A 24,360-nucleotide genomic window follows, 5' to 3' on the forward strand; every position below is an offset into this window, starting at 1 on the left:
CCAGTGACACATGCATTTATCCATCGTGCCAACTTTTTGCATCATTATCGTTGAGCCTTGCCTTCCACAAACTACTGTGCGCATGATGGTCTGCTTCCCGGGTTTGGATCGTTGGTACTGCAGTAAATGAGCCATCCATTCCGCTTCTTCCTCTTTTGGGTGGCGCCTATCCCAGCTGATTTGGGGATGAGATGGGGCCACTGCCGAAGCAAGGCCATTGTATATCTCAGGGCCTCCGCAAAAAAGTTCTAAACCCCTGAAATTAAAATCGTGATGATCGTAAAATCGTACGAGGAATGAGTACAAATGCGGCGGGATCGTAAAATTCTGGCACCTGGGGAGAGGGCTGAGTCCAAGCATGTTTCCGAGGGAGCCAATAGAACTACAATTAAACCATTTTACACAAATATGTTTCTCATCATCAATATACCAAGATCCAACATATCATTTGAATCAGTGTAGGCTTCACCACTGTAAACTGCAACCAAATACAGTTTGTATTTAAAACTACCACATCTTTGCCTTAAAGTCCGCCGCCAAGCTAACAAACAGACGTGAAGGATGAATGGATGTTTGAACACAGCTGCAGCAGCACATGTAGACCGACAATCTAACAGTCTTGGCAGCAATATATTCTTTATCCTCAGCGGAAATCGAACCATCGCTTGATATATGTCTCTTTTCTTTGTGTCTTTCCAGTCGTTTGGAGCAGAACCTGATCAAAAGTGTCCCACCTGGAGCCTTTTCTTCATACAAGAAACTCAAGAGGATGTGAGTCTTTCCATACCGGGCTGGGAGTTTTTTGTTAAAAGTCTTCTCAACTTGCATGAATACATTCAAACTCTCATGGGTTGCATTGGTATATAACACACACACACACACACAAACACACACACATGAGTTAACAGTACAAAGATTGAACCACAAGGAGCGCTTCTCTTAACACTTCCTGTGCCAATACTTCCAAAATCCAAATGTGGTCTCCTTACTCCTCATGTTAATATCCACCGATACCATCACAAATGACACTCACAAGGACGTGAGGTCATCGCTCAGCCGCCCAATCATCCTCCGGCTTCCGGGGGTTCCATAATAAATCCGTCTTCATGGACGTGAACGACATGGACGTGCACTAAACATGCCACCGCGTGGGCTTTTCCTCTCGCTCTTTTTCTCTCTCTGCATCACGGCCGTCGCATTTCATCCCATCTGCCTGTCCATCATCCGCCAGCTCATTTACTTACACCTACTTTTCTCGTTTTCTCCTTACCGAGGCGCCTTCCCTTGACCTCTGCTGATGTATGCTGTCGGCGACAGTTCTAGGACATCTGTATCACTAATGCACTAACTGTCCCCCTCCCCCTCCCTCTCCTTCCACAGAGACTTGAGTAAGAACCAAATTTCCGACATCGCCGCCGATGCCTTCAGCGGCCTCCGCTCGCTCACCTCCCTGTAAGTGTTCCGGCACGCACATGCCAGTAAGGACTTCACTGATGACCCAAGCACGATCAGAAGCACTAATCTACATTCACAATATGAATTATAGTATTTGTTATTTGATTATTATTTGAAATTTCTAAACATCCGCAGTCTTCATTTTGCGGCAAATCTATTGGCTGCTCCATGGTGGATTTTTTTTTTTATTTCAAATTTTCCCCAAAGGGCCAGCGAGCTGGTCCACAATGACGTCAGAATCAATTAGTTCTCTGATTGGTTGGTTAGAGCGAGCCAAGGTTGACTGGCAAAACACATCTTTAGCATTCAGCACTCGTGTGCGCACGTCTTGGTTCCACGGAGATATGTTGATACGAGGTGAGGACCTTCATTCAGTCAGGCCGTAGACTTGTTCAGTAGAAAAATATTTTAAATTTGAAAAATGCTTTTTCTTTAAGCATCTACCTTCAAATATAAACTCTGGAGTGGGCTGTTACACAGATTCACGTTGTAGTTCACTTTTTATTTTACATTTGTTAAATTTTCTGTTAATTTGTGATAGTGCTGGTATTAAAAGGTGGATTAAGTCGAAAGTCACCATTCAATGCCCAAGTACAGTACCAAATGTGCAGCCAGTCATGCGGCGATGTAATTGTATTTTCACTCATTTAACAAATCCAAATATTGTGGCTGACACCCAAAGGGAAAAGGACACACACATTGATTTGTGTGGCTCAGTTTGTGCGTGTAATCACCTAGCGTGTGTGTTGTTTGCGTGTCTCTAAGAGGGCCGAGTGCGATAAGAACATGAAGGACAGTTTAATTTGAATCAATCTGCAGCGTGAAAACGAGACGGACAGATGGACGAGAAAGGGCAGGCAAGGTGAATCCTCTGCTGGGTGTTTCGAGTGACGCGCGCACACACACACACACACACACACATTCTCAGACATTAAGACGTGGCCTCTGTCAGTGGAGGCGAGCTGAGGCGTGATGGGACAAAAATTGAAATCACTCGAGTGGTGTGAATGGTCGCGTGTGCGGCAGGATTAGAGCACGCTACATCAACCTCAGATTTGGATCATCAAAGGAGATAAAACAATGGCCGCAGAGAGAAAATATTAAATATTTTTAAGACAATCTCGGTCTTTAAACCTGCTTTTATTAATATAATAATGCTTATTTTTAATTGACACTGCCAGAGACCTATCAATGCAGTAATATGCTTAAACTGCATTGCATTTCTAATTCAATTGCTTTTTAAAGTTCAATATACATGGTTCCAGAAGCAAAACCGCAGACGAATAATGAATGTTTTTTTTACATTATCGCCTAAATTGCGTCATTGATAACTGTCCCATGCAGGGTCCTGTATGGCAACAAGATCACTGAGCTACCGAAAGGATTGTTTGATGGCCTGGTGTCCCTGCAGCTACTGTAAGTACTCTAATCTGTATAAAGGGTTCACAAATACAAAGATTACGGGCTAAAACTGACTTTGAATCTGAAAAAAATAGACATTGAAAATATCTTTACGTCTGTACTCCATTGTGTGCATCAACATTGAACAATATTAATGATACAGTTTGCCAAAATAACACAAGTGTGTTTCCAACAAATTCAAGCGGGGGTGACATTCAAAACTGCAGCACAGTTGCAGGACCTGGTCCAAATAAATAATTCAATATAAATGTGACATATGGTCCTTGCAAACGCTGCAGTCCTTCAGCAGAAACTGCTAATGTTCTGGGGCTTTTCTCCCATAAAGTGAAGTCAAGCAAAGACAATGAGAATGAGCCGATCCAGACGGTAATTTTTCTGCACATTCAGGTGTGATCATTGGTGGAAACTAAGGTTATACGCCCGTTATTCTATCTACTACCTTGCTTTAACAGCCTAACAATGCTTTTCAAAAAAAAATCTGAAACCTCAGCAAGCATGAATGTACTTGAATCTTTAAATCCATAAATTCTTTTTTCAGCCTCCTGAACGCCAACAAGATCAACTGTCTCCGCGTCAACACCTTCCAGGACTTGCACAATCTCAACCTGCTGTCACTGTATGATAACAAGTTACAAACCATCAGTAAAGGACTTTTCACACCACTGCGATCCATCAAAACTCTGTAAGTGCTTACAAACTCACGTTTTAACAAGACACACCTTAAATTGTGACTAGCCCCCCTCCCCTTTTTTTTTTTTGTCAGCGGTGGACAACTTATATTTGGACACAGCAAGTTTTGATTTGATCATGCAAAATGTGGATAAAAATCTAGCCATTTTCAAAAAAGTACACTTCTTCAGACACCGTTTGTAACAAGTGTATTTTTAATTACCTGGTAAATCCATTTGATTTACTTATGCATCATTTCAACTGCTGAGCTCAAAAAGGATGGGCCATAAGATTGATCCTTGAGGAACACCATAGGAACGCTTGACAAACTCTGAAAATCATCTGCAGATTAAATACCTATTCGATAAATAGGATAGGAACCAGTTAAGGGTCTTGTCTACCCTATCACTATTCTTGTCTAAAAAAAAAAAGAAATAAAAGATGTAGAATTCAAGCAGAACCAGGACTGAACAAAGTCCCAATGATCAACGAGCTACGCCTCGTCAAAATAGCTGTTGTGCAATTTCTCAGATGCAGGTAGACCTAATTAAGTCAACGCATGAATTTGTTTTCTATTAGAATGTTCCAGCATTGGCTTTTTGTACCTGTAGTCCTGGCACTTGGCTAAAGCAGTTACAAAGCAGATGGTGACAAATGCATTCTCTCCACTACAGTCATCTGGCTCAGAATCCCTTTATGTGCGACTGTCACCTGAAATGGCTTGCCGACTTTCTGTTCGACAACCCCATCGAGACCAGCGGGGCGCGCTGCAGCCACCCAAGAAGGCTGGCCAACAAGCGCATCAGCCAAGTCAAGGGCAAGAAGTTTCGTTGCACAGGTAAGCGCACACAATGATAGCAACAACAAAAGCATGACCTATGCACCGTGGTGGAAAGTAATAACGTACAAATATGTTGCAATAGTAGTTCAAGGCGGGCTTTTGTAATTTACTTGATTGATCAGGAGATTTTGTAAGTTTCTTAGTTCAGCAGTTTTTTTTTCCCACTCGGTCTGCAACGTTAGCAAAGCTATGGGATCACGTTGTTTTGCTAGATTAACAGCCAATCCAGATAGTTCACAACAACAGGTAACATATAATGTCATCATTTTCCTAATAGTTGATCTAACATGGAAACTATTTTGCGAAGATTACATTTTTTTTTTTTTTGGTCCAATTGGCTTCTGCCACGTTATTGTTTTTTATTTTATTTATTTTTTTGGACTTTTCTACACATTAGATCACATAATTTTTTACTTGTGCGTACATACTATTATGTTTTAAATATAGAACGTTTGCCCTAGTCATGATTGTTACGGTCCTATTCGAGCAAAATTGAGTGTGTAATTCCAAACTGTGTTACAGTGGCTTACAATAATATTGATGACAGTTTTTAGGACTAAAACCCTGTATTTTAAAAGAAGACTACTCCACCGCTGCTTTTTGGTCAGGATGGTGGTACTCGGAGAGCCATGAATTTTTTAGGTGGTACCACTCATTTAGAGTAATAACAAGCCTCTGGTCACTCCTGAAACTGGTTCTGGCTGCCTTCTCCTTGCACCTCCTCTTCCTCCCTGGACGATTCTGGACCTTCCCACCATCCTCTCTTCCCACTCTCTGTTTGCCCCCATTGCCCCTCTTCCCCTCCATGCCCTGCCTCCTGTGTGGACCTGCACTCTGATTGGCTCGTGCAGCTGTCTCTTGTGCTTGATCTAACCATGTGGCCCCGCCTGCTGTGGCATCACATGGTTCCGTCAAGCGCCAGGGACCGCCCGGCACACGCTCGCCTGCGTCTACTGGCCGATTAAGTGACTCGGAACCTTAACTGATGATCAATGTTGCAATAAAACACGTTATATATATGAAGGTCTGACATGATTGCCCCTTTTGCACTGCTTGATGCTTTACAAAACCAGATACTACATAAATATATATATTAAATATCCCAAACCAAGGCACAGTATGCAATATTTGTTCACATCAGCGGTTATCCTGTGCAGTTGCGAGATGTTTACACCCCGCAAATGCATCTTCACTTTGGATAGTTTGCTGGCATAGCTGCTTTAGAGAGACTCGTTGTCGACAATGAGCGAGCATGTCGCAAAGGTGCAGAATTGAGGGTGGACCAGGGCTTTCTGCTGCCGTGCCTTCTTGAGAGCATGAAAAGGCTTGCAGCTCAAGCATCATTGCACAATGTTGCGAGAAAAATGCAAGATGAAATAGCATCCATTTTCCAAGTTTTTTTTTTTTTTTTTTTTGGGAACACTATCAAGGTTTTTCATCATTCAAATTCGGGAGAGTTGTGTTGTGGTGTGTCAAATTTAGAGGATATAAATGTTTTCACTTTCCAGAGACTTTAAATCCTTATAACCTTTAATTGAGGATCTTATTACAGGTGGAAAAATGTTGTTTTGCCCATTCCATTGTTTGTCAGTGTGATTGCCTGACGGACTCAAAGTGGTGTGTAGTGAATTTCCCATTAAGGAAATTCAAGAACTAAAACCAGACCAGAACTTTGCAATGGAAAATAATCATACATCAGCATTCGTTGTTTTAAACTTTTACTTTTGTTAGTATGCATTGGGAAGCATCATTTTCTTTTTCTAATCAAGGACAAAAATGAGAATATGTTGGCGTCAATTAATAAGAATGTGTTTTAGATGACTGCACTGTGTACTGTTAAAATAAGTAATGACAATCTTATATAAAACTGGCTTGAGATGGGAACGTTTAAAAATAAGTAATAAACAAGAGGATTGCCACTTTGTGCTGTTAATTATTGCACGACATGTCCACTGAGATTTCAGATCCGCCACACACCTGCTCCTGCTTCAAAATGGTCATACGGCAGCGCTTCAGGGCTAGCATGGCTCATCCCAGCGCCCCTTTTAAAACCTCCAAACCCTTTTCTATTGCCACTAAAGGAACAACTAATGAGCTTTCTGTTTTCGCTTAAAAAAAAAAAAAAAAAGTTTAACTCTTTAACTGCTTTCCTTACTTTTTCCCTAACAACAAGCGGCATAATTTTGTGGCACCCCAGAGACTTTATTAAAAAATATTTTGCTCATGAGAGGAGGAAATGTTACCATGCTGATAGACAAGAACATAGAAATGTGCAGGTTGGTATGCATTTTATACAAATGTAGAATTTCCAAGGAAATAAATAAACATATGGAGGACTGCAAAGCTGGTAAAACCAAGCAAATCTGTGCACTTAAACTGTCAGTAATTTGAACCTGCCTTTTTAAACCCTGAGTCACTTTTTGCTGCTCACTTGTCGACAGGTCAAGAAGACTATCGCAGCCGACTGAGCGGCGAGTGTTTCCAGGACCTTGTTTGTCCCGACAAATGCCGCTGCGAGGGCACCATGGTGGACTGCTCCAACCTGAAACTGACCCGCGTTCCCTCGCATATCCCGGAACACACTACTGACCTGTAAGTAGTTGCACAAAAGATTTTGTTGATTATAAATGTATTTTTGCATTTGCAAAACAATGTATGGCATGCAAACGATAAACGTCAATAATGATTGAAAATTTAGTATGCATGCCAAGCCTGTAGATGACGATGTCGAGGAGAAAGATTGGTCGGTTGGTCTATAATGATAGACCAAGGCAAGCATTGGTGAATTGATTTTGAAAGTACTGTACTAAGGACCCTTTTGAGTGGACTTTTTACTGTCCATTATATCAAGGTTCCACTTAATTTAAAAGCAAGTCTCTGAATTCACTTTACATGATATTAAATTTCCACAGCACACCTCTCATAACCTGTAGGAATAAGTCAATACAAAACTCTCTTAATCTTGCCGTGCTGCTATCTTCCCTTTTCATATTTGGGTTTTAGCTCCCATGTTTAAAAAAAAAAAAAAAAGGTTCTCATTGATGTGTTCCATCTCGCTACAAGAACCCAAAGGAGCCATCGTGACATCCGGCAAGTCTCACACTAGCATACTGAACAGTCCCTTATATTCTTTTTTAGCAGTGATAAATGGGATGGCGCATAGAGAGCAATATGCAACAGGGAGATCCTGATTACATTGTGAGCAGGCTTAAAGTATTGTGGCTCTGTGTTCAGCTTCTACTGGGGGCTGATAGGGGATTATTATAATAAGACGGCGCCCCGCTCAGTATTCAGCAGAGCCGTTCAACATAAAGAATGACATGAAATGTAAGCACATCGATGCAATATGTGATGAAGTCGAGTCCTTAGAGCTGCGCATAAAGGGAACAACGGGTTGCCACAAAGCGCAGTGATGTTGAGAAACAAAAAGATGCGCAATATCAAACAAAAGCCCAAAAAAGTTTGGAGGAGAACACCCCTGCTGGTCCGAGAATACAATTGCGAATACAAAGAACCTTAACCAGTGTTGTCTCCATCATTTGGATGCAAGTACCTCTTCACAAATATCGTGATGAATAATCTCAAGCAGAGGAAATTTTCTCTCATACATTTGAAAAGAGGAATTTGCCAAATGCAGGAAACAATGTGAAAGTCATACATATATGAATAAATAACACAATCTGCATAAATAGAAGATGAAGTCAAATGAATGCCGAATGGTGGACTTGATGGAGAAAACAGACTTTGGTGGGGGGAAGCATTGCTTAAACATGTTATGTCCAGTGCGGTTTATATGTATATAAACAAAACAGGATTTTCCCTGAATTTTACTTGGCGGTAATTTAAAAATATCATCATGTAACGTTGTTTGTTTTCTATGTGGCAAGCTTTCCCAAAGATGTTACAAAGTTTTGAAACTCAAATTTGACAAAAAGATGACTAAACATTTCACCGTTATCTTCGTATTGGCCAGAAAATGTTAACGATTCATGCCTGTATCATTTATCACAGGAAAATGAAGCTCATGCCACTGGAATCATCCATAAAATATCGTCTCCTCTAAATCAATGCATCTTGGAAATTTCACACACATCCATCATTCACACACATGCTTTTCCGTAAAATGACTTCACTCTTAAAACATTCATCCACAAAAACCAATGGCCCCTATAACCTGCCTTCTTAAAATATAATTGTCGTTTTTTTCTTTGCACCTGCTGTAACATTAAAGAATTTATTGGTGAGAATATTTTCTCTAAATACACTCGCACAGTTTATAGTGTGATTAAGTTGCCTTTCATGCCTATATGCAGCAAATTATGACCTCGGTTGTGTCAAAGTAGCAGACTGAACAGACAAGCATGCGTAAAGTTGATTGTTTTAATAGCCTTTTACTAAGAATAGCTTCAATACAACAGATGTCTCTTTGGCGCATTGTCAGTATTCATGACCCCATAGAAATGATTCATTGTTGTCTCCTCTGGTCTTTTTTCGCCATCGGCTCTAAATTAGCAACCTCGCTTCGGCTTAATATTTGAAGAGTCACTAAAGGCCTTTTAACCTCTTTTTTAAGACTGTTGACTTTGAAAGATGGACTTTGTGACATCTGACCAACTCAAATGGTCTTTTTGCGCAGGCGGCTGAACGACAACGAGATTGCTGTACTGGAGGCGACGGGGATGTTCAAGAAGCTTCCGAACATGAGGAAAATGTACGTATGCTTCAGTGTAATGGAACTTTTTTTCACCTCTCGTCATGAGGTGAGATCCTCTCATCACGAGAGGAAATCTTTCAGGCCAAGGACGATTGGTTGACCACTTCGGTGCAGATAGTTGTTACTTTCCCACCAAGCCTTTTGTTGGTGTTTTGTAGTTGGAGCCATTCACACTTTGTGCAGGTCTGCAGTTTTATCCCTGACATTTTTTGACGGTTTTATTAAGTCTTGTCCATGTTGGTTTGAGGTCCGCTTTGGAAAGTCAAATCTCCCATTCCGATGACAAATAATAGTATGACTTATTTTTTAAAAAGAGAGAGAAAAAAAAAAACATTCACCTTCCAAAGAAATGGCTTGGCGTGTAAAATCTCTGCTACAATTATTGAAACAAATTGCTTTTTTGAACTATATCTGACATAATCCATCTATTATATTCTACCTAGTTTATATTCCACCTACTTTACACCAGAAAATGGTCTCAAATTTGCTACCATTAAACATTTGCTCAAGATACTAGCCCCTGCATTGCTACAGTAACTAGCTACTGTTGCTATAGCGCTCCCAGCTATATGGCATCTCCTCTCACACAATTTGGTAGATCATTTTTACAAATATTATCACCTTATTATAATACTATAATATTACTATTCTACCTTACCTATCCATTACCTTAATCAATAAACGACCATAAAAATCAGAGACTCTTTTTATTTAACCTAACATAAGAAGTCCAGGTCATTATTAACTGAATGATGACGCCGGATGATAAATTGTGGTTGTCAAAAAGTATGCATTTCTGCTTTTATCTGACAGTAGAGAAGGCCTTACCTATTGAGCAATAGACGACTATTTTCCTTCTCTTGTCGGTTCACGCCTTGATGCGTGCAATGGCAGCAGTGTGATAATTCTCGAGGTCCCCGCAACTTGCTCTATATATGTTTGTTAAGGCAGCCGCAGACGCACGGAGCAATGTTATCTGTCTAGTTCAGGGGACGGCACATTATTATGTAAATTAGGTGGCTGTTCCCTGTCGGCCGTTTCAACAATTGTTCCGCCCGTGTTACTCTATACTGAGGAGACATATGGGATGGGAAACACCATAGACCGGCAAACAAATCTATCGTAGTAGTGCTATAAGGCTTTAAGTCGTGTTTGACCATGCACACTACAGCAACACATGTAGACAGACAATATAAAAGTATTCACAGGCAGACAGGTATTTATCCTCTGCATTAAATGACTAATATTACTGCAGCTTAGCAGTAATACCAGTTGTGAAACTCTTCTCCTTTGCCTGAGCAACTGTTATATTCTACCCCAAGTGGTCAATTATTTCATTCATATATTCAATTTAATTATTGCAGTTTGTTTTTCCAAAGTACATTATTAAGGAGAGCTATTTTCTTTATTGGAAAACACATTACAAATGAATGTTTCAGTGTACCAGTGAGGTTCCGAAACAAATTAAACCTGTATGTCAAGGTATCACTGTACATATATTCATTTTTGTGGTTGTGGCGTATGAAAATTATTTCACAACTGTATATCGTTTACATTTTGTTAAGCTTGTTTAGAGTTCTTCAAATCAGACAAAATCATTACCAATCAAATATAGATTAGATCCATTTCAATGGCGCAGTGGTCCTCAGTGTGTATACTTGGTGAGGGACTTTATGATGAATCTTATGGCGAGACTTCATTACACTATGCAAATTGTAACAAGGAGGAATGGCAGACACAAATGTGCTTTTTTCTGAGAGAATAAGAGCAAATATTTGCTTTCCATCACATTAGCTCTGCTCTCCCAAGCGACATATAGGATTTGGCCACATACAGGGGAGAGACTAACTGCTCATTATGTCCGCCAACCGCAAAGACATGCATTTTACACTGTATGTACGTATTGCCCTGCCTGGTGGGTTAGCATTAGAATATAGTTGGACGGCAAAATATGTGCTTGGGAGAGAACACGAGGAGGAAAATGGGGACAGAATAGGCGAGAGCAAAAAAGTTCGGGAAGAGGAAATTTGACGAGAGGCGGAAAACAAGCCAGGAAGAGATGGAGAGGAGGAAGCCAATATCAGGCGGAAATAGAGGCTTGGCCTTCGATTCAGATTTACAACTGCGCTTTATCTACAACGTGCGTGCGTGTGTGTGTGTGTGTGTGTTGTGATGGAGGTGGGTTGGGTTGAAAGGGAAAAAAAAAATAAGTTGATTTATTGGAGAGGAAATTGCTAACCCTCTAGCAGTGTCGCCAACAATACAGATTGGCTCCGCTCTCATTTCCATTTTGCTCCTCTCAATTCCTTCCGCCTGTTCTTCATCCTCTTCCACTCCCACGGCGCCGATAAGAAGCAGCTCCCGCGGGTTTCCCCGCAGATCCGCACGGGTTGTGATAGACATCATCTGGACTTATTGTCTCTGCGGCTTTTCATTTTTAATTTTTGCGGGGAGATAGATTGTCGTTACCTGTCAGATGATAGTGAGAACGCAACAGGAAATCCTCAGGTTGTCGAGATGCAACAGGAGGTACATCTGCGCAATCTGATGAGTCCAATACGAGAAGTGTAATAAGAATTGACTCTGTCCTTAATGGAATTCCTCATCTTAAAGAAGTGCTCCACCCATGAGTAAAAATACAATCTGTATATAATTCTTGATTATTTTTTTGTTCATTCATTATAATTCTTGATTAAATTTTTTTGTTCATTCATACATTTTTCTTGACCGTATGGTATTAAGCTATGGTGTCTTTTTTTTTTTATTGTCAGATGATTTTGGTGTTACGTGATTATTCTTTTCTGTTTTTAAGCTCACATTGTCAGCAGTCTAGTCATTGATGTGTCATTTTTAAGATAAATTTGTTCATGATGACTTCTTTGTTGCAGTAACCTGAGCAATAACAAGCTGCGGGAAATCCGCGAAGGATCTTTCGATGGAGCGTCTGGGGTTCTGGAACTTCTCCTGACTGGCAACAAGCTCACGGGTCTGCAGGGACGAATGTTCAGAGGCCTCACTGGACTGAAAACTCTGTAAGTGAACCCCCCCTAGCATATCAGCATATTTTTATTTATATCCTCAGGTTGAGAAATTATGTCAAAGTAGGTTGAGGATCTTCATTGAGACAAAAGTAGTGCTTTGGCACCATTTTGTAGCATCTATTGGATATATAATCAAACAATTACTATCATTACAACAGTATTCATAGTAAATCCTGTGCTAATTATTCACAGGTTTTCGCTATTCGCGGCACGGCTCCGTTCCTAACCCACATAAAAAACGAACAATTCTGGATTTGGAAACAACAATGGAACACATTAGTTATAACTTGGTTGATGTGTGTGCACCAATATGGTGGAAGAATGCTCGTAAACATGATAAACATGAACCATTTGAAGGAGGATTGGACGTTTTTATGCAGCACTGAGAAAGAAAATGTTCTGGAATCCAAGCTCCAGCACAGGATGCTATTAAAATGTGCATTAATTGTTGGCTTTTATAGCCTAAATGCCGTTTTGATTTGTGTTAGTAACTGATACTGTGGGGCTGTTTATTCACCCACCCTGAAATCAAAGCTAATGACAGCCTCATTTAACCACCCACTGGCTAGCATCCAATTAGGGGGTTACATGATAGTGCACAGAATCACGAGCCAAGCTAATGTCGCCTGTACATCCACAGTAATGACAAGCTAATGCTATCATATATATATGCGGGCTAATGACTTTTTAATGGCATCAAAACCGTCTCTGTCTCATGTTAAGCGTCTCCGTGTTACAGTATTAGCCAAGCTAACTCGGTTAACCTCCCCGCAGTTTGCTAACTAACTTGATTAGCCCCAACCCACGTGACTTCCTAGACAACCGCAGCTGATATCACAGGACAGACTCCATGTGGTTGTCCTTAAGGGACCAGTCAGATCGTATAATGCTATTTAATCCACTCAAAGTAGATGTTTTGTTGCCAAGACACACATAAAAGCTCTTTTGACAAAGACTGGTTTAAAATTTGATGTTTGATTTTGAGATAGGAGTATAAACATGTGAATGTTGAGCATTAGTTTAGTGTTTGACAGGCAACCCCTGTCATATACTATATTAATCCAAGTATTGTCTTTGTAACTACAGCCTGACAGCCGTGTGTTTCTATAAATACTTCATAATGCATGAGTGGAAGTAATAATCTTCCAGTGCAAATATTTTCCCAACAAATTACCCCCCCGCCCCCTTAGCCAAGTTGTATTTGCAGTGAATTATACGTTGTTTTTCATGTCAAATTGACAGTTAAGATTTATTTTTATGATTTATTGCCCATGTTCCAGAATGTTGCGGAGCAACCAGATCAGCTGCATTGACAACACGACATTCACGGGCCTGAGCTCAGTGCGTCTGCTGTCGCTGTATGACAACCGGATCTCCAGCATCGCCCCGGGAGCCTTTGCCACCCTACACTCCCTCTCGACAATGTGAGTCATGTTTGTTTTTATCCTCTCATCGCTTAAGGCAGTGTCACAAGTAGATATTTTATCTTCAAACATTGTATGAAAATGTCACAAAAGTGGATATGCACGTGATTTGTAACGTCTGCCATTGAGTGAGAGCATTTAATTGCTCTGCTCTGCATGTCACTACACATCCCCGACATAGACAGGTGATCAAATATTACATTAGATGGTTTGTGGCAAATAAAAAATAATGTTGGCAATCAATGAGCTGTCAACTTTTCTTATTAAGACACCTTCAAACTGTTATATAATTTGAAAAAAGTTGTATTGTTTTTATTCCCCCCAGACGGTCAATCATTTAGTGTGCATGATTGTAGTGCTTTGTCAACGGTGTCTATTTTGTAGGTCCAAGAAACTGAGATTATTGACACTGTCATCTTAGCAAGAACTTAAAATGTATGGACATTTATTTCCTGAGCTATTTTCATGTAATTGTATCTCAAGGCGAGCCATGTTCCCCGTTGTGATTATGAGGGAGCGAATAAGATGCCATTAGCTCTTGTCCTCCATTTTCTGACCACCTACTGTACACGTGAAGGTCGTAAATAACATCAGTGCAGTAAAACCTCACAAGTTGATCTTTATTTCTTACTGTGAACACATACCACCACACTATAAAAGTCTTGCCCTCAAAACAACAGAAGCTCATATAGCTGTCAATTTCAATTCAAGGCTCTACCTCATTCCATTTTGGACTCAAGTTTTGACAGGGAGGTTGGACAAATACCCATTGCTGCATAAACTTGAGCTGTACAGTTTTCTGGAGAACGGCTGCAACAGAAGAATAATGATCGTCTTTTTTGAGCATAGCATTACGTCAAACGTGTTTAATTGGCACGTATTGTGTGCCATGAAAGAATTGAGGGCAATTTTTGTGGAATGCCTGTTTGCTCATTTCCTTATCATTTCCTTATCTGCTTCTATGTATCTTTTTTATTATTATTTTGAAGCTTCCTCGCCACCAACCCACACACCCCTTTAACGCCTTGTTTCCCAGTAGAGTGTGTAATTTTAATTAAAAGATTAACACGTCAAAAAGGGGAAGGAAGTGATTTTGCTGAGGTCGGGGCGCCACACATGGTAGTCAATTCAGTTGAGGAAATGAAGAAATCAGTGGCCCTTCTAAGATCTAGCAGCAACTTTAGCATTGCGGCCCATAATGCAATATTAAGCGTAGAGCTGAATTGTCGTAACCAGAATTTAAAAGTCTGTTGAAAACAGCTTTTAAAATAAATGAAAATGCGATTGATCCCGTCCAGGCCCATAAAATTTGAAAAGGTGTTTTTTTTTTTTTTTTTTTTTAATAAAGGTAATTGCATTTTATAGTCTACTTAATTAAAACATCCAATATTGAAATAATTAGATTTGCTTCAACCAAATGGGCATTGTGCTGCTTCTTCTGGTGTGTTTGCCTTAAAATATAACATTAAAAAAACAGTCGGACGTAAAGGAGCGTATGCTTGTAAATACTTTTCTTATACATGTTGATTCACCTTTTGTTTTCAAACGTCCTTTGCTTGTAAAGTAATATATAATTTGTGCGTTAAAACTAGGCAGCAACATTGAAGAGCGAAGATTAGAGGTAGTTGTTTAGAAGCAACAGACGTCTCGCGTCTAGCAGAGTTATCAGCAACAATACCAATACATTTTTCAACACGACAATGTTGCAAGAAACTCAGTGGCTTGTTTACTGTATTACTGTAGCCATGGCAACAAATTTCCCCGAAGCGGCAGAACAAACTGAGCTAGTCCGAAAAAGTTGAGCTGACCCATCATTCATTTTTCAAGATGAACTTTTGTCTCAGGAGATGCCAGCTGCCAAAACCGTTCTTCTCCCTCCCTCCCTCCTCCCTCAGGTTTAATATGCCTTACCGTAAATATCACATGAGCTGTCGGAAAGGCAACAAAACGCTATGAGAACTCATCAAAATGAATATGATGAATATGATAACCTTCTTTTCTTTTGCTTCTTTTGCCGTTTGGTTCGCCTGGTCTGCTTATCTCTGCCTCTCTGTATATTATTTAGTTCACAAAATGAATAGAAAATGAACGATAACCTTTTTCTCCAGGCCTCTTTCATTCCCTCTTTGCCCCCCTCCTCCTTGCCCACCAACACCACCATACACTTCCATCTAAATGTATTTGTGTTTACGACTAAATGTGCCTTGGTGCCTAAGTAGTTTGCAGTGTTGTAAAGTCAACATTGAAATTCTGCTGTTCATAGCAACTGAGAAACGTTTTCTCTCGCCTGCTTGAGAGCATAACCTCCCATGCGCTAATTTTGTTCCATGTGTTTTTGCAGTAACCTCCTGTCCAACCCTTACGTGTGCGACTGTCACTTGGCCTGGCTGGGTCAGTGGTTGAAGAAGACCAGAGTGGTGAGTGGAAACCCTCGCTGTCATAGACCCGCCTTCCTCAAGGAGATCCCCATCCAAGACGTGGCCAACCCCGACTTCACATGTGATGGTGAGGCCACACGTTAGTTCTGAGACATACATGTGAGTTAGGGGTAGGGGTGGCATCAGAACGTAATCCTCAACCCTCTACCACAACTTTATACTAATTGTAAAAATTCAGATCCACCAGAATCTTTGCCATGTTAGCCGGCTTTTTCAGCTTAGGTGCTGAATCTTGTATTGAGGTGTTTGCTGATTGTAAACAGGGGGCAGGGACCTCCTTAGGCTTATCAATTAATGAGTGTCCACAAAACAATCATCACTATTGATTTTGAATTACATCCATTCCAAGCGGTCTAAAAAGTAAGCTTACACGGTTCATCTGAGGTTGTGCTCTTCCACATCTTGCAAGGACGTTTGAGCGGTCGTAGCTATGGATAAATTAAAACAAATAAAGTAGTGGAATGGTACACGAGGATTTGACATTTTCCAACCTACCACTTGGAAAAATAGATTGCAATGTCGCTCAAAGTCAGAGTTCCTAATGGAACAAAGTGTAGATGAAGTAATATGATTTAAAACATCATTAGCGGCAACAGACTCAGTAAAATACTAAAAACAATCAGTACAGTATCTACATGTTTTGATTATGGAATTAATATGTTGATATATCATTTGTCTATGACATTTTTAACAATCTTTCTTTCTTTTTTAAACACTTTCTTTTTTTTCTTTTAAAAATTGTTAAAACTGCCACACAAGAAGTCAAGTTTGTTGCCACGAGTGCTGGCGGTCAAATGACTAATTCACAAACAAAACAAATACCATATCACAGATGTCACTATTTTCTTTACGCTGGAACATTTTGAGGTCATAATTCATAAAAAAAGATTAAATTCTCATGAGAGGAAAGAGAATTGAAATGATCACGGTGTAATTGTTCACATTGTCATGTTGTGCCAAGGAGTCTCAACTTGAACAAACTGGGCAGCGGTTCAGTGCTCAATACGTCATCGTTTAACCAAGCGTCCAGATGCGCACGTCCGTCTTTCAAGGCCTGCGTCTCATGCAGTTCTCTCAGTCGCGTTGTTATTTTGGAAATACGGCGGCCCATTCGCACGTCCCACATCCTCTGCAGGGTATATTGAGGCCAGCGTGATCGCTAACCGCTGGCCAGCAGCCTCTAATGACATCATGACATCACTTTGTGGTTCCCGCTCTGACGCTGCCGTTACCGCGACAATGTCGTCCCATCGCCACCGGGGCTGCTCGTTTCGGTGGCCAAGTTTGACGCTACGCTGCTGCCTTCCTCGCCATCCTATTTACTTGGAATTACTTTTCACTCCTCTGATAATTTCCTGTGCTGCAAGCTTTTATTAAAGATCAGCTTGGAAAGTCGTTAGCTGGTTTGGCTTTGGTGAAACGTTGGTGTAAGATTTGATTACATGAAGGCATGTAAAGGCTCTTGGAGTGGTTTATTGCACGTTCAAACACTATTTTAATCATTGGGTGGATTTGATGTGCAAATCCGACCTGAGGAGTGCTGTTACTTTCGTGGCTTGTATTATTGAGTGTGAAGAGTGGGTGCCCAGCATCCAAAAGGTTGCTGGCTTGACTCCGGATTATGCATGGTCCATCCGTTTACAAACTTAAAAGTACCCATCAGTTATCTGAACCGATCCTCACGAGGATGGCGGACACGCTGGAGCAGTAGGTAGGGACACCCTGAACTCTGGTTGCCAGCCAATCGCGGGGAACACAAAGCCGAATAACAATCCACACTCACATCTACGGGCAATTTGGAACGCTCAATTGGCCTACCATGCATGTATGTAGAATGTGGGAGGAAACCAGCGTGGAAACCCCACGCTGGCATGGGGAGAGCATGCAAACTCCATCAGAGCCGGACTCGAACCTGCGACCTCTGCACTGTGAGGCAGATGTGCTAACCTGTGCCTAGGCAGGCTCATATTCTTGTCACAATTAGTAAACATTACTAAAGCGGTATAGAGCAGAGAAGAAGCTAAATGTTTTCTTACAAATAAGTACATGGACTACTACTATTTTGATTTTATTCTGAGAATTTAAGTTGATTTTTATTCTTGCTAAAATAATACACAAATAAAATATTCATTTTTGGAGCTGTAATTGTATTGATACTGTGAAAACGTAATATTGTCAGACTGATACCAGCCGATGCCTACCAAGACAAAGAGATGTGAAAGAAAGTTAAATCACTGCACATCACTGGAAATTTACCCACGAGATGGCTATTCACGAGGAACTCCAACTTTTAATGGGGTGAAGCGCTCCTTGAATCTAAAGTAAATTACATAACTGTTTTGACTTTTCTGGTTCCTTAATCTGTGTAAATGGCCTAATTACTTCGTTTCCAACCCAACAGTCAGGTTCTGTCCAAACAGTGTGAAATTTGTCCTGCTTGAATTTCACTAAATACTGCAAAATTTATGGCTCGCAGTAACATCACAATGCACAAAAAGAATGACCACTAAATATAAACTCATTTCAAGTGTCTCTTTACCCAGGCACACACACACACAGAGAACCTCAAGTTGCGTTATTATTGGCACAGTGGCCTCCTCATTATCCTTCATTACGGTTTTAACTCTATTCAAAGCACAGTTCGAGTGTTGTCATAATGCAACCAGCAGCGCGACGTTAGCAAAAGTGTGATTATGTGAGTGTGTGTGTCATACGAGCAAATGGAAGCCTTTCTCAGCCAAGAACAATGCTCTGGGCTTCGATCCTTCCTAACTCTTGAGTGTTGGACTCCCGTACAGCCCGCCATGTGTTTTTGGTTGCGACCGTGTGTTTGTAAGCTTGCTTTGCTTGCTGTGCTAGCTTGCATGCATCTGAAGTGATTTTATTTGTCTGTGCATGTGTGTAGGGGAGGGTGTCTTTGTCACACAGCCCATAAGTGTTGGGCTATCTTATCAGATTCAGTTTATCTGAGATAAAATAAGATTATTGATCCCACCGTGTAGGATTAACTTGTTGCAGAAGCGTGAAGAAAAAAAAAAGCACCAAACATATAACAAAACCAGAGGGAAAAACAATTCAAAAACACTCAGATTAACTACCAGGACAACTCTGTCCTTGCAAATAATTGCCTTCACTGTAATTCAACCACGAAGAAATCACAGCTCAAATGTCTCAAAATCCGCTCATTGTGTTGTTTAATGGAGTTCCCGTTCTGGAGTATCCCTGAATAGAGCAGCCGGAGGCTTTTAGATGAAACAAAACAGGCGTATAGTAACAAATAAAACAAAAATGTCTTGAACGTCTCTTCCTCTGTAACTAAATTGGCATAGTCAAATGTGTATATATACGGCCTTATATAGTAAGTACTAAAGCAAGTTTCTCCGAGTCTTCTGACCTCTCTGATAAATATGTAGTCATTTACCAGAGAGCTGTATCGGATATGATTATATATGATATATATGTATATACATATATACGTATATATATGTATATGTAAAATGACGCATGATACATATACATACATATACATAATCTTCTCTATGGTAAATGCATTATGTGCATGAGTACAAGTGTAAAAAGTTTATTGCACCGGTGGATTTTTTTTTTTTTAACCAGGGTTGCTTTTATAAATTTACACTCCACATGTTGGAATGCTCAGATAAATTTGGCAGCCACATGTTCAATTATAATGGGGGGAAATAAAACAACTCTTTTTCTTTTAGCATCCTTAGCTTATCTAAGATAAGATATTTATTTATTTATAGTTCATCCCTTTTTTAAAGAACTGGTTTTAAAACATGGCCACAAGATAAAACCAGCTGAAGTAGCCCCAAGAAAGCACTAATGTTGCACATTTATCTACATGCTAAGTCTGCACGATTAGCCTCGACCACATAAAGTCGGTTTCAGACCAGAATGGAGCAGCAGTGGCTCAGATTGATACTGGTTGTTTGAGGGGGGGGTTAGGGTTTGGGGGGAGTCCTGTTGAGCAATGCACCAAACTCCAAAATTGCATGGGCACTGTTATTGGGGGGAAGAAAAGCACACGTTGGCTTAAAATAAAATCACTTACACGTAAATGCAACTGGGATGTTTTTTATCTGGGTTTGGTTTTGATTCCACTATGACTCTTTTGCTATGCGATCAACCCCTCCCCCGCTCCGGCTTTCAGGTGTCGAGGATAACGGCTGTCTTCCTGCATCTGGCTGTCCCGATGTCTGCACATGCTCAGACAGCGTGGTGCGATGCAGCAACAGAGGGCTGCGCTCGCTGCCCAAGGGCATTCCCAAGGACGCCACGGAACTGTGAGTCCGGTGCACTCCCTCCTGGCAAAACACACACTAATACCGATTGTAGTCAATATAATGTTTAGGAACCAACCATATACACAATGCAAGGCGATGTAAATTAAACACCTTTGTGAGTCATTATAAAATCTCAGAAAAAAATTTGCGACGGGTGAACCAAATTCTTCACAAGAAGAACTGGCCTCCACTGATTAAAGGGGCGCCAAACCATATTTGTGGCTGATAAAATAAATGATCTGTTTATCATTAACAAGGCAATTATTTTCACTTAAAATGTAATTGAGAGTGCTTTTGTATGTGAAAATAATGGTTAGCAGACACAGACAACGCATAATCAACGTGCGAGGGCCAAAATGTTTTGAAATGGTTTCGTGTTGATGTCAATTGCGTGGATTGCACTTTCTGTCCGCAAGGAAGGGGAACGGGCGTTACAGAAAGCTGGATGTCCAAACCTGTCGTCCATGTTTTGGAATTACTTTCTAAACATTCACTGGTTCGCAATGCCAATGACTGTTTTATAAAGGATTTGTCAAATCACTGCAAATTCTGCTCACATTTTCCATCCTAGCTTACTTCATTCCATTTCATTATTTTCCACTTTTAACTAAGAGCTGCAATAGTGGTGTAAAAGAGCAATAATGTTGGCAGCTCGAGGAAATGGTATGAAAAAATTTTGTTTTAACGGTGAGAAAAATCCCTCATACTAACGGTGAACCACGACATGCCCGCGCACATTGTCACCACTCCCCTAGCTCTGGAATGACTCCTGCTGCTCGGGGTCAATAACAGTGATTAGGTATTGATCAGACGCAAGAAGACACTCCATCATAGTGTCCACTCGACCTATTTCTGACCCGAGAGAAAGAGAGCGGGACCAGTGTGTCATAAAGCTTCTGCTCGGTGTGTGTGACATGTTGTGAGATTATATGCGTGTCGATGTAAAAAACTCGGCTGAGATGTGCTTAAATGTAGTTTTTATATCATTGCTGCACAAGCCAAACATCCAAAACCTGAATTGTCTTTTTGACTTCATCTTTCCTTTTCAAATATATCCTACCCGCTGATAAAATGAGTAGCAGTTTGGCAATTACTTCTAAAACGTAAAAAAAAAAAAGTTTTTTAAATGCCATTTACAGTTCATAATTATACTGTGTGTATTTCAGACAAACTTAATTCTAACATAATTGAAGCACCATTGACATGCTAACGGTTGGCATAGTAACAGAAGCAATGGCGATTTGAATACTAATGGAGAACTCGTAACTCGTATTTCCATGCACATATTTTTTATCCTTTACAAAAATATTGCACAATCTTGAGGAAATTAGAGACGTGGGGGAAGATGATCTGCCTGACTGTATAACTATACTGCCTCCAGATGACTGACATAGCGACGCCAGCACTGTCCATCTTCACCAAAATAGCAGCACTAACAATACTAAGATAGTATCAGGCATGGCTTCTGCATACTGTAGGATTATTTCTTTTTTTAATACAAATGTATATAACATATCCCTTGCAGTTATCTGGAGGGTAATATGCTGACTTCTGTGCCCAAGGAGCTGGCGGCCCTGAAGCATCTATTACTGGTGTACGTACCCGTCATTGCTCGCTCCCGTCGGCTAAATCCTCGTGTGGTCGACAAAGTGTGTGTCCTCCATATGTGTGTATTAAGGAATGTGTGTTGCTTCTACAGAGACCTGAGCAACAACAGCATCAGCACAGTGTCGGCGTACACCTTCAGCAACATGACTCAACTGGCCACGCTGTAAGTTATTACCATGGCAGTACAGTCAGTGAGGCGATCAGATTGCCTGCATATGTTTCTGTGGTTTAAGCTCCGTTTACAGTTAAAAGCTGACATTGTTGGTTCCATAATGTTGGGTCTACCCATGTTTGTACATATTTGGGCAGAGCATTTTGTTGTCACGGTTTGCTCCACAATGGAAATCTGTGTATTGGGAAGCGACACCACATATTTGTTCCTCTCGTGTTCGTTCCCAAAAAACATTTATTTGGATTTTTAAACTATCTAACAATATAACCTTTCAAATAATGGCTTAACACATTATGGCCTAAAGCGCCTGGCAAAACATTCTAAGGGCGATTTTAGAAGCACTCTCAAAAACCTGAAGTTTTCCTGGAAGTTCAACGGTATTGTCAATGCCTACTAAATAATTAATATCTCAGCCTCTGTAGCAGATACATGATTCCACAAACATTTGAGAGTTTACACTTACGGGTTTCACATATTTTTTTTAATTCTACCTTTATCCCCTGAAACACCCTCGATTGAAATTAGCCCTCAGTTCTGACTTGAAGCCTTCAAAATCATCTTCTTCCCCGTTGTCCAAAAAACTATTTTTTAGCTGCAAAATCCGATCTTCGGGTTCCCCTGCTTCAAGGGTGTTGTCACTTATTTTAAAATACCTACCATGCTCGGAAAAGAATTCCCAGAAATTTCTACAAGCCAACAGTGCCATCACGTGTTAATTCTGATGGATTTCATTGGCAAAAATTATGCATCCGCCTTTCCGGTGTTAAAAGATAGAAATGCGTAACAACGTTCCCTAGTGGTTGAAACGCTGTAGTGCGCTCCTGTTTTTAATTGGTTGAAGAGGATAATTAATTTAAAAACTATGCTATTTTTAATAGCTGCTCAGTAGAGCAAAAATTACTGTAAACACTCCATAATCTCCACTAACAACCCAGGCTAAACTTAGCTCCTTCCAACACACAAAGATCTCAGTGAAATGTGCATCACTTCAATTTAATTTATTGACACCAGTCACGACATCCCCATTAATTGCTGTAATTATTTTCAATTTCTTAACTCACATTCAGGATTATGCACATCCAGTATATGATGACTATGCGCTTTTAAGTGTTTCCAAGCACTGAAATGTTCCCTATTTTGTGCAGTCACGCTTTTTCACGCCAGGGAGTCATCCAGTGCAAACAACTACATCAGTTAGCCCCCAGAAAAACACCAATGGAACAGACTGTGATTTAAGTGCACGGCTTATGGGTGTCTTTACTGCACTGCGGGGAAAGAGATAGCCCACCGCGTCTCTTCTGTTCTCACAAGAATTTAACTGACAATTTGGCAAAAATTTGGTTGAAGGTGGACGCAACGCATGAGCAAACCTCTGCAAGCAAAGCATATGTAGAAAATGGCACACAAGTACATAAATGACTGAAACGCGTCATTAAATGGTCGTATTTTATCCCAGAAGTGATTTACGTCAGGACGTTCAGCCTTCAGGCATGTAATTACGGATCAAAATTCATTTTCTGGAAAAGCTTTTCCGAATAACCCTGAAAATAAGCCAGGATTTTCTACTATTGAAGTGGCATTGTTTTTTTGTTTTTTCAATCATTATTACTAAAATATGATTTGGATGAGTGGTCCTTTTCCATTTTACATTTAAAAGCCACAAACTGACCCAATGAGGCGGTTTTGCCAATTGACACAAAATGGATGGACATGTCGATTGTAACAGGGTTCATTAAAATATGTCAAGGACCCATAAACGAAATTCAACAGAAATTTGGCCTTCTTCGTTTGAAGCAGCCATTTTGGGAGCAATGTGACGAGCTCCTTCTGGAAAGTTTGCCTACATGAACTATTTAAATTGCACAAAGATCAATTTCAAACCTCCTTGAGACAAAATGTGTGAATTCTAGCCACTGCCGGTGTAAAATTGCCAAGCTTTGTTTGCTTAAGACTTGAAACATATAATCAGCTCTTTTTAAGTCACATTGACTGTAGAGCTAGCATAACGACATGATCTCAATACTTTGAACTAACGCCTGTGACCTTCTCTCGGTTCTCTTCACCAGTATCCTCAGCTACAACCAGATTCGCTGCATCCCGGTCCACGCCTTCCACGGTCTCAAGTCGCTCCGCCTGCTGTGAGTCACAAGCTCGGCCCTCACGTGTGTCGCAGTGCTCTTCGGAGCTAAATCAAAATTTAATCAGCCCCCTTGGCGCTGTGCCATGCACAAAGTATGTCGCAGCCGCCGGCTCGTTTGTTGCGCCGGGCTAC

The 24,360-nt window shown here is 40.6% G+C and overlaps 1 protein-coding gene across 2 annotated transcripts in view; it reads left to right on the top strand.

The window, feature by feature from the left end:
• slit3 (slit homolog 3 (Drosophila)) overlaps positions 1 to 24,360 on the top strand; it is a 168,110-nt gene that overhangs the window by 115,643 nt on the left and 28,107 nt on the right. For both annotated transcript variants that reach the window (XM_049750086.2, XM_049750076.2), the window contains exons 10-23: positions 700 to 771; positions 1,381 to 1,452; positions 2,800 to 2,871; positions 3,416 to 3,559; positions 4,221 to 4,384; positions 6,829 to 6,979; positions 9,024 to 9,098; positions 11,990 to 12,133; positions 13,423 to 13,566; positions 15,908 to 16,071; positions 20,176 to 20,308; positions 21,834 to 21,902; positions 22,008 to 22,079; positions 24,155 to 24,226. In XM_049750086.2, the coding sequence (XP_049606043.1) occupies positions 700 to 771; positions 1,381 to 1,452; positions 2,800 to 2,871; positions 3,416 to 3,559; positions 4,221 to 4,384; positions 6,829 to 6,979; positions 9,024 to 9,098; positions 11,990 to 12,133; positions 13,423 to 13,566; positions 15,908 to 16,071; positions 20,176 to 20,308; positions 21,834 to 21,902; positions 22,008 to 22,079; positions 24,155 to 24,226 (1,548 nt within the window). The remainder of the gene's footprint in view (positions 1 to 699; positions 772 to 1,380; positions 1,453 to 2,799; positions 2,872 to 3,415; positions 3,560 to 4,220; positions 4,385 to 6,828; positions 6,980 to 9,023; positions 9,099 to 11,989; positions 12,134 to 13,422; positions 13,567 to 15,907; positions 16,072 to 20,175; positions 20,309 to 21,833; positions 21,903 to 22,007; positions 22,080 to 24,154; positions 24,227 to 24,360) is intronic.

Source organism: Syngnathus scovelli, chromosome 1, assembly GCF_024217435.2.
Source record: "Syngnathus scovelli strain Florida chromosome 1, RoL_Ssco_1.2, whole genome shotgun sequence".
NCBI classification, from domain to species: Eukaryota; Metazoa; Chordata; class Actinopteri; order Syngnathiformes; family Syngnathidae; genus Syngnathus; species Syngnathus scovelli.